Here is an 11,064-nt window from a genome sequence, read left to right on the forward strand (position 1 = left end):
TTCACTCGTATGGTCGGGTTTAGGGGATGCTTGGGTCGTGTAGAAGCCATAGGGTGTGCCGCCGGCCGTCCTTGCGTCGCCGTCGCGCGTCGCCAGGGCCGGCCGATGGCCAAGCCGCGGCCGCCCGTGGAGGGGCCGGCTCGGGCCGCCTCCCGGCGAGGTGGCGGTGGGCGTGGGCGCGCCTGGCCTGGGCGTCGCCGCCCCGGCCGGCTCGGCCGCTGGCGAGCCGCCGTTGGGCGGGGCCTGCCCCGCTTTACCCCGCCGGCGTGCGCGTGACCCTGGTCAGGGGAAGAAGAAGCCCCTGACCAAGGGGGCCCGCCTGTCAGCCGCTAGAGGGGGGGTGCCGGTTAAAAGATAATAGAGGGAGGGGCCGGCCCCTTGGGCCGGCCCAAGGGGCCCACGAATCTGTGAGGGTGGGTAAGAGAGGCCCGGTAGAAAAAGGTTTCAAGGGTTTTTCCGGATAAAGTTTGGTTTGTTGATTTTAAAAATAGATTTAATTACCTGTTACACTTTTTAATTCACTGTAAATTGTATAGGTACCAAAAAATAGTGAAATAAATTCCTTTAGGTTTGTTTTAATCTCCTTTAGACATTAAAATTGTTAAAACTTATTTTCTTATGTAAACCTTTTTGGTATTTATTTAAGTGCTTTAATTAAGGATATTAAATAAATGCTTAATAATTTCAAAATACATAAAAAATGAATTAATGCTTTTCTAATTACAAATTAACCATAATCTATATTAATTAGGAGATAGGGTTAGAAAATATGTTTAATACTTTTTAAAAATAAAAGGAAAAGGCTTGCCTTTAAAAAGATAAAGATTTAAGTATTTACTTAATACTTTTTCTTAAAATATTTAAATAAATGCTTGAAATTTATGAATAAATAAATTCTGATTAATGTTTTAATTAATTCCAAATAAATGTTAATCTATAGTTATATATTTTCTTTTTACATTAGAAATTATTACAAATGCTTTTCAAAAATAAAAGGAAAAGTCTAAAATGAGTTTAATTAAGGGAGTTTAAGATCGTGAGTTAAATGTTATGGGTAGAGTTTGGTTGGCTTGCAACTTTATCATGAAGTTAAGTTGTCTAAGTCATTATTGGCTTGCAACTTTATCATGAAAGGAGTTGTAAAGTCCTGTACTTAAAAAGTTGCATCTCTGACTCATGCATACGCTTTATCGTAGGCACTGAAGCTCCCGAAGTGGAATTTTTGGAAATCTCTGAAGAACCTTCGGAGTTTGAGGAAATTGTCGAGTTGATTCCTTGTGAAGCCGAACAGTCGGGCAACACTAACATTTTTACAGATCCAGGCAAGCCCCGGTGCATCTATGCCTATCTACTTTGGAGTTATTATTTCATGTGTCCATCTATTGGTTATTTCCTTATAAATGCATTAGGTCCAGGAGTTGATTGAAACCTTACTTTTATGCACAATCCAACCTTGTCATTAAGGACATCTTTGCCACTTGTTCAATAATTAGTAAGTAACCTCTACTTAATCAAGCATAGTCGCGCTTCCTTCACCATTCCTGAGTACCTATGGTACTCAGCCACCTAAGATAACATTGCCATACATAGGTATAGTAGAGTAATGACCTGTTTTGAAAAAGAATAGACGGGAGGTTAGAGGGAATCAAGATAGGAGTCTTGAGTTCCGTAGTTCCGTCTATTCGATTAATTTGATTAAGGACCGATCGTTGTTTTAACCCGTGATCAAGTGATACTACCTGGTTGCTTACTGCTATGTGGGAACCAGCAAGCCCGGTAGATTAGTTGGCTCTCTGATCGGAAATATTTCGTACCCGTGCTTGGCGTGCAGTGGAAGGGCAGGGCGTAGCCTGAAACTCACAGTGGAGATCGCCAAACGTGGGATTCCATGTGGGGGTGCGGCCCTGGGTTCGAGTAGTCATATTTCCGATCGTTGGGTACCTCTAGTCGAAAGGTCGTTATGTGCAACCCGGACAGTTGTACATGGCTGGTGGTCGGGTATCTCCTGCAGGATGTAAAAATCAGTCCGGATCGCCGCAATTCTCGGATATGAATGCACTTGATCATTGCTTAAGCATCGTAGTGTAACAAAGAGAAGGGAACCGTTGCTTTCGGATAAATATGTTGTATGACTTAGTTCCATCTGGTTGCTAAAATATTTTTTTCATCATCTAGACGGATCAAGTAACAAACTCAATCTGAAATAAAAGACAAAACTAAGGTTTCACTTATAGTAAGCTCTTTCTGCAAAATGTGAGTCAGCCAGTACACCATAAAGCTATCATACAGGGTATCCATATTAATTATTTTGGTTAGACGGGTCAGACTTGCTGAGTACTTCGTACTCAGGGGATCCTTTGTTGTTGTTTTCAGAAACCCAGCAGGGACCCAGCGAGGAGGAAGCCCCGAAGAACTAGGGTATTTTATGAGTCTCATGATACCCTAGAATAAACTTAGATGTTTAATTACTTACCCCGGACTGTGTTATATTTTAAACTCTTAGCAATGGTTTAACTTGCACTGTTAAGTTTCTTCAATCTATGGTTTGTAATAAATCGTACCTCTGTTATGTATGTAAAAACGTAATGTTTGTTGATGCTATCCCATCGTGGAAGCGATCCTGATGTATGGCTATGAAACACACCGTGGAGGTTTTCAAGGAGTTCTGTGAACAGAATCCTTGACGGACTACCGGATTTAAACTGTTTTAAGTGTGTTATGAATAATTGTTGTTTTAACAGCAATTAGGCACACTTAAGCCAGTTTAAGTTGGGCGGTTCCGCCACACACAACTTAAATTTTGGAAATGGAGGCTCCAAACTTCACAGGCAAATGACTGGGGGTTGCGTACGCCTAGAACTCAGCATCATCTTCATAGCAGCTTCTTCTGAGCAGCAGTAAGCAAGGGTGAGTACACTTATGGTTGGTACTCAGCAAAGCCACAGGAAATAACCAGAATAACAATTTAAATCCATTTTCAAGTTTAATTAATCATGTGAGGGTTCAAGCCGCTCTTAACCGTGAGCACAGCTAATATATCAGTTTACACTCTGCAGACGTTGTACATCTTTACCCACAAGTCATGTAAAAGTTCAGAGAACTTTGGACCCAACCATGCTGTCCTGATCAGGAACAATACCACACTTCCAAGGTGTGATTGCATAGGGACGCTACGAGGCCTTTACAAAGATTCCCTAGTAAGTGGTAACACACTAAGGTTTCCGGATCGGTAGCAGGATATAATAGCCCCCTAGTGGGTACAGTGTCTTAGCTAAGCCCACTCCCTAAGAGAGCGGGTGCTATAACCCATCTGTCGTCGCCCCTCTTGCCCTTTTAGTAAGATTACCCCAGACTAGAGTCTCTAATTAATTAGCCAAGACCAGAGCTATGATAGTTCTTGTGGTTGTACTATTTTCCTAGGTGGTTCTCCATGTTCCAATTAACATTATCATGATATTGTGAATAAAGCACAGGTAGAAGGATGGTTAGGGACACTTGCCTTTCTCCAACGTAAAGTTACTCTTACTGCTCTTCATATCTTGCTTTCTTGAAACTCTTAATCTTCAAAGCTTCCGAGCAGCAATCCTTGTAATCGAAGCAAAACATCGGCAACAAACAAACAAGTACAACTAAGAACAATACACCAAAACAAAAAGAAAGACTTTAAAAGAGCGTACTAAAGGACAAGGCTTGATCTAAGGTCACGCAAATGCAGGAAACGCTGAGATCTAAACTATTGAGAAGTTTGATGTAACAAAGAAATAAAAAGACTATATGCTTGATCCATTTTAATTAAATAAAACATGGACCTAGGTTATTTCAGAGAAATACCCTATTTGGAATTAAGCAAGTTACATTTAATTATTGAAAACGCGATAAACTTAATTATATTTTATTTGTAAATATTAAAGTACGGATTATGCCAATTTAACAATTAACTTTAACTCAGAGCATGTATAAGACATCTAATCAAATAATTTTGTATTTCATGTTCAACTAAACATATTATTATTGAAAATACATTTATGATATCATTAAGCATCTTAACTTTATTTATAAAAACCGATGTATAACCTAGATATCTTTTATTTAGAAAAGCTAGTTATAATTAGGAATTAACCAATTAAACCTTAGTTTATGAAAATCGGGATAGAACCTACTCACTTTTATTTACAAAACTAATTCAATAATAATTATTCAAATTAATATTGATTATGAAAAACCCTTGTAAAACCTACTTAAATTGTCAATAGGAAAAGGCATTTCAATAGGCATTAATGAAATTAACAATAAATTTATTTTCAAAGATAGAAAATTATGTTCAACATCACTACTAACATGTACTTTATGTTGTGAAGAATCTAACGTAACTTGAACGGATTAAAATGGAGCTAAAACGCGAAATCTACGGACTAAACAAGGTTCGAAGGACCTAAACAAGATTAACTATAGGCTTCAGGGGTTAGCAGAGAAGATTAAGACACAGAGAACAGAGCTCGTGAAAAGCTGAAAGCTCAGGGTTAGATCTACAAAAAGTTAAGGCTTGGATCAGATTGCAAGGAAACTGATAGTTTGAGGGCTTTTCGTGTAAGATTGAAAGACACAAGGAAAAGGGAAAGGATATACAAGGTTTTCAGGGGCCGAAACGCAAAAGTACGCTTCTTATCCTCTTCTTCAGTCTTCGATCCTTCCTGATTTCTCTCGATGACCGGCGCAGGGGTGGCTCTGGCTGGCGGCGGCGGCCGGGCCAACGGTGGGGCGCGTCGGCGCAGCAGGCGACGAGGACAACGGTGCAGGCAGCCTGGCGGCTCACCGCAGGGGCAACACAGGCGGCGGCGGGCGCGGGTAAGCAGCGGCGCAGCTCGGCACGCGGCGGCGCAACTTGGGCGAGCAGGGGCGGCAGGGCTCGGTGGTGCAGCAGCAGGTGGCCCTGGGAGGCGCGGGCGTAATTTATAGGGTGAGGGAGGGAATTGAGGCGGCTTAGTGGAGGGAGCTGAGGCACCTGGACTTGAATCGCGGTGGCGGCGGCCATTATTGGCGACGGTGGTGGAGCTGCCGTTACTGGTAGAAGGGGAAACGAGGGGGCGTTGCGGGTGGTGCGCACGCAAGGGAGGTGAAGGGGCGCTGGGGAGCCGCAGGAGGTGGGGAGAAGGCCTGGCGGCATGGCTTGGGAGGCGTGCGGTGACGTCCGTGCGGGAGAAATTCCGGGGGTAGGAGATGGCCTGATAGGCAGGGCCCACTTGGCGATGAGTGAGAGAGAGGGAGAAGTGATATGGCGGGCCGGCGCAGGATGGTGGGCCGGAAGGAAAGCTGGGCTGGCGATAGGATGTTGAGCTGGTGGAAAGGAGCCGGGTTGCACCGGTGGAAAACGGCCTGCTGAGCTGAGGTGGGTCGGGCCTAAGGTTCGGCCCAAGGACAAGAAAGATTGTTTTCAGAAATTATTTCACATGGGAATATAAATCCAGAAAATTCTAAATAAATATTTTAAATCACGAAAAATACTCTGAAAATTCTAAGAGAAATCCAAAAGATAGTTTGGGACACGAGAAACCCAAATAAAATATTTGGAGCTCATGAAAAAGATTTTAGAACCATCCAAAAAATTAGATTTAGCTTTAGGAAAAGGAGAATAAATTTCAGAAAAACTGAAAAATTCTTAGAAGGGTCTAAACACATTTTTGAAATTTTTTTCACTCATGAAACACCAAGATGTATCGGCATGAATGCACACACAGAGAACAACAACCTTATTAAATTCCCAATAACAAACAATAATTTTTCCTATGCTAAATTTCCTATAAAGAAAATAAATGTTAGCAAAAATTTTAAATTATAGAAAATCATGTTTGGGTGGAAGAAATTAAAATCTGACTATGGACGGCTAAACTGTAGCCCCTCGCAAACACCCATACGAAGCCCTTGTTTACTTTGTGAATTTGGGAGGTGCCAAATTACTGTAGCAACACTGTAGCGTTTCGTTTGTATTTGTGAATTATTGTCCAAATATTGACTAATTAGGCTCAAAAGATTCGTCTCGCAAAGTACAATAAAACTGTGCAATTAGTTTTTGATTTCGTCTACATTTAGTACTCCATGGATGTACCGCAAGTTTGATGTGGTGGGAAATCTTCTTTTTGCATAGTGCCAAAGTTGGGAGTTTTGTAGGAAGTGAACAAGGGCGAAGAGGGTGAACGGGAGAGCACTGCAGGCTGAGCGCGTGCAGGGCAGTATGTACAGACATACGCGGCCGCTGGCATCGAATTGAATTCCCACTGACAATCCCAACCTACACGTCCTCCAACCAGGAGCCCCTCTTCAATGCCCGCATTCAATGCCGCCCTCTCCCTCTCCCTCTCCTCCGTCCCTTCCTCCTCTCTCACCGAGCAGAGCACAGTTAGCACAGCACACACGGCGTCGCCCCTCGCCCTGCCGCCGCCGCTCTTAGTGCTCGGGTGGCGCACCGGCCGTGGATTGGCTCCTTCTGCTTCTGGTGAGTGAACAACTTCGTCAGCTTGCTTGGTATGGGCAGATTGCCAGATTCGCGTGTTCTAGGAGGGGCTTAGTTTTGTTGTGAAATGAAATCCAAATCTCTTCCCCCTTCCTCTGTCTACACACCCGGTTTGGTGTGGGTTCGTGTGCTGCTACTAATCCAATGCATCCATCCATGCTTCTTCTTCTGCTCCAGCGAAGGTTGATTCTCGAAGATTTTGGGGTTTCAGTGAGCAACCAATGTCGCACGACGTGTTCCCTCCTTTGGAGTAAGGGAGTCGAGGAAAGATGCTGCGCTGGAGGCTTGAAGCAATCTTGGTCTTGGTCCGAGAAAGCTTCGGTTTTTTGGTACGGGTCGACGATTCCTCAATTGCTTTCTGCTTGTGTTCTTGATTCGCAGGAGAAATGCGTAAAGGCTGAACATATTACCACTTTATTTGATTCAGGTCGCTATGCCGTCGTAGGCGTTATTTTCTTCATGCTGAGTAGGTAGCAAAGAAAGGATGGGAAATCAACAAATCGTTGTCCTGTACTCCTGTTCAAATGCTGTGCAGTGAGGGTGACTGACTAGCCACTCCACCACCCCTGTTTCGTGCGTCCTGGTATGCTCTTGAGAAGAAAGGTTCTCTTTTTGTTTCATCCATAAGACTACCATGGCTCCTGTTGGTTCCGAAACATTTTTTTTAAGTATAATATGACTCATCTGATGCCTGTAACTATTGCAGGAATCTTCTCAGCATGAGCCTCCAAGACCGCCCCAAGTTTCAAGAAATGGACCATGTGCTGGTTCTAGCAGTGTGCCTCCTAGTTTTGCTGCCTGGTTGGGCCTGTGGCCTTGGCTCCATGTCGTCCATTTCTGTGGCTTATGGTGAGGATGGCCCAGTGTTCTGCGGCATCAGCTCTGATGGATCCCACATTGTCACCTGCTTTGGTGACGATGCCTCTGTTCTGTATGGTGCTCCGCCCAATATCCCTTTCCTTGGCCTTACAGCGGGGGATGGGTTTGTGTGTGGCCTCCTGCTTGACACCAGGCAGCCTTATTGCTGGGGGAGCAACTCCTATGTCAAGAGCGGGGTGCCCCAGCCAATGATCGAGGGTGCAAAGTACTCTGAGCTCAGCGCTGGGGATAACCATCTTTGCGCGCTGCAAGCAGCTGCAGCTGAAATCCATGGTCCTAATGCTGCTACATCGTTGATTGATTGCTGGGGTTACAATATGACTGCCACATATGTTATTCATGAAGCCGTGTCAACCATCTCTGCTGGTTCGGTGTTCAATTGTGGCTTGTTTGCACGGAACAGGACGGTGTTCTGCTGGGGTGATGAAACAGTGAGCGGTGTTGTCGGGCTGGCACCAAGGGATGTGCGCTTCCAGTCCATAGGAGCAGGTGGTTACCATGTCTGTGGGGTTTTGGAGAATGCACAGGTGTTCTGCTGGGGCAGGAGCTTGGAAATGCAGCAGGTGGCACCGGCCAGTGCGATCGGTGATGGAGATGTGAACATAGTGCCAATAGATGCAATGGTCTCTGTGGTCGGTGGACGATTTCATGCCTGTGGCATCAGGAGCATTGATCACCAAGTAGCTTGCTGGGGTTTCGCACTTCGTAACAGTACGTCACCACCAAAAGGGCTGAAGATGTATGCACTTGTGGCTGGGGACTACTTTACTTGTGGAGTGCCTGCTGAGACATCACTGACGCCAAGGTGCTGGGGAAACAGTGGGCCAATGGCACTACCAATGGCGGTACCACCTGGGATTTGTGTGCCTACTGCATGTAGCCATGGTTACTATGAGTATGATAACCATGGTGAAGTTGGCAGCAGCAAGATTTGTAAACCTGAAAATTCTAGACTCTGTTTGCCCTGTAGTGCAGGTTGCCCAGAGGACTCGTACGAGTCATCACCCTGCAATGCCACGGCTGACCGCGTTTGCCAGTATGATTGCTCCAAGTGTGTTACAGATGAGTGCATGTCATTTTGCATATCCCAGAAACGGACCAAGACCCGAAAGTTGATAGCTTTTCAAATGCGCATCTTTGTAGCTGAGATTGTGTTTGCCATCGTCTTGGTACTCAGTGTGTCAGTAATTGCGTGCCTGTACGTACAACACAAGCTTCGACATTGCCAATGTTCAAATAACGAGCTGAGAATGGCAAAGAGCACAGCATATTCCTTCCGGAAGGATAACATGAGGATTCAGCCTGATGTGGAGGATCTGAAAATCAGGAGGGCTCAGGAATTCTCCTACGAAGAGTTAGAGCAAGCAACTGGCGGCTTCTCAGAGGATTCACAAGTTGGCAAAGGCAGCTTTTCATGTGTGTTCAAGGGCATACTGAGAGATGGGGCAGTAGTTGCTGTGAAGCGTGCGATAAAGGCATCAGATATGAAGAAGAGCTCAAAGGAGTTCCACAATGAACTTGACCTCCTCTCCAGGCTCAACCATGCGCATTTGCTCAACCTTCTTGGTTACTGTGAGGATGGCAGCGAGAGGCTCTTGGTTTATGAGTTCATGGCCCATGGATCCCTGTACCAGCATCTTCATGGCAAGGATCCAAATTCGAAAAAGCGATTGAATTGGGCCAGACGGGTCACTATTGCTGTCCAGGCTGCCAGAGGAATTGAGTATCTTCATGGCTATGCTTGCCCTCCTGTAATTCACCGAGACATCAAGTCATCAAACATATTGATTGATGAGGATCATAATGCACGTGTAGCTGACTTTGGCCTATCTATCCTAGGTCCTCCTGATAGCGGTACCCCACTGTCTGAGCTGCCAGCAGGGACACTTGGCTACCTTGATCCAGAGTACTACCGTCTCCATTACTTGACTACAAAGTCTGATGTATACAGCTTTGGAGTTGTTCTCCTAGAGATCTTAAGTGGCAGGAAAGCGATTGACATGCAGTTTGAGGAAGGGAACATTGTTGAATGGGCAGTACCACTGATCAAAGCAGGGGACATCTTTTCAATCCTTGATCCAGTCTTATCTCCTCCCTCAGACCTTGAAGCCCTCAAGAAGATTGCTTCCGTGGCATGTAAGTGTGTCAGAATGCGAGGGAAAGATCGGCCTTCCATGGACAAGGTGACAACCGCTCTAGAGCATGCCCTTGCACTGCTGATGGGCAGTCCGTGTGTCGAGCAGCCCATCCTGCCGACTGAGGTTGTTCTCGGAAGCAGTCGGATGCACAAGGTATCACAGATGTCCTCAAACCACTCTTGCTCAGAGAACGAACTTGCCGATGGGGAGGACCAGAGGATCGAGTACAGAGCGCCATCTTGGATAACTTTTCCCAGCGTGACCTCATCTCAGAGGAGGAAATCATCTGCCTCGGAAGCTGATATCGCTGGCCGAACAACCACTGAAGGTAGGAATGTTGGGAGCAGCATAGGTGATGGATTGCGGTCACTTGAAGAAGAGATCGGCCCAGCCTCACCGCAGGAGAAACTGTACTTGCAGCACAACTTCTGAAGAAATGTTGTGGCTTCCTGCTATTTATGAGCACCATTCCAAGTTCACACCTGGTAACCTGTCGCTACATGGAAAGCATCCCAGTGTTTATGCATCCTACAGTGGCAAGTCATTTAAAAATGATAGCTAGTTTGTAGAGTACTCGAACAAAATTAGCATGCAGGGGGATTCCTTTGTAGATTTACAGTCTCTTCATCTTTTTTTTTCATGGATGTTAGTTATCTGTGCATGGCTTCAGTTGATGGGTTATCTTCCACGATTAGCTTACAGAATTGTATAGTTTCCTCAATCCTTTGAACCGTTTATTTTGGTTTGTGATGTTTCTTTGGCAACAAATTTGCCAAATTGCAGTGCTAGCCTGTTAGATCATTAGATGCATATCTGGGTTATCCAGGAGCAAATTTCATATGTTCTTGTGGAAGGTTTCTTCAGTTGCTTGATTTGTTATTCTCAGTAACCGGTTGGTTAGCCCATTCTTCTTCAGTAAAACAGGTGAGATGTGGTTCTCAGGATTCAGGAATGGCTGCAGCCATGTTTCATGACCAGTTTAGGATGCTGCTTTCAGCATAATGAAGGCTGGTTGTTAACTAATTAATGCTACTTGACCTAACAAACTCACCATTATGTCTGTTGAGAATGCTTCTTTCAGAAATCATATTTGCAAGACCGTACGTACTGAATGAGTTCTGTTGCTTTTGCGACAGATGATACCCATCAATAATGTCTTGCATCTTAAACTTTTTTTTTGTCTTTTTGCAAATTTGTCTCCAAACAAATGTGCCTTTCCTTGTCGGACACCATAAATTCGATATTGATTCATGCCATTGCGAAATTTTTGTTTTGTCCCCATCAGACTGGAGGAAGGACCATTATGCCTCTAGCTACATTTTGCAAGTATTTCTGTGGAAATTTTGAAGGAAAAAATTGAAACCTGGAAAATAAAGTATCATGTGATTTTGCAAAAATTCTGGATTTAATTATAATTTATGCATTGAGACAAAGGAAAAATAAAGTGGGGTGAAAATTAAAATATCTTCCCTTCATTTTTTTTTTTGAGCTCGTTGGCCTCCGTAATGTTGACAGACTCACAGAGGCCCGATGGCCCTC

At 44.5% G+C, this 11,064-nt stretch overlaps 1 protein-coding gene across 2 annotated transcripts; it reads left to right on the forward strand.

Moving 5' to 3' along the window:
* Positions 1–6,285: 6,285 nt before the first annotated feature.
* Positions 6,286–10,397, forward strand: LOC101777956 (putative receptor protein kinase CRINKLY4). 2 transcript variants are annotated; one of them, XM_004979086.4, is made up of 4 exons: positions 6,286–6,490; positions 6,686–6,837; positions 6,936–7,091; positions 7,215–10,397. In XM_004979086.4, the coding sequence occupies exon 4, from the start codon at positions 7,228–7,230 to the stop codon at positions 9,955–9,957; it is 2,730 nt and encodes a 909-aa protein (XP_004979143.1). In that variant the 5' UTR covers positions 6,286–6,490; positions 6,686–6,837; positions 6,936–7,091; positions 7,215–7,227; the 3' UTR covers positions 9,958–10,397. The 2 variants fall into 2 exon arrangements, with proteins under 2 accessions (XP_004979143.1, XP_004979144.1); XM_004979087.4 differs by having other exon boundaries at positions 6,691–6,837.
* The last annotated feature ends 667 nt before the right edge of the window (positions 10,398–11,064 follow it).

This window comes from Setaria italica, chromosome VIII (genome assembly GCF_000263155.2).
Source record: "Setaria italica strain Yugu1 chromosome VIII, Setaria_italica_v2.0, whole genome shotgun sequence".
Classification (NCBI taxonomy): domain Eukaryota; kingdom Viridiplantae; phylum Streptophyta; class Magnoliopsida; order Poales; family Poaceae; genus Setaria; species Setaria italica.

What these genes read in the sequence shown, in the direction of transcription:
- LOC101777956 (XM_004979086.4), top strand. Translation starts at nt 7,228, where the DNA reads ATGAGCCTCCAAGACCGCCCCAAGTTTCAAGAAATGGACCATGTGCTG.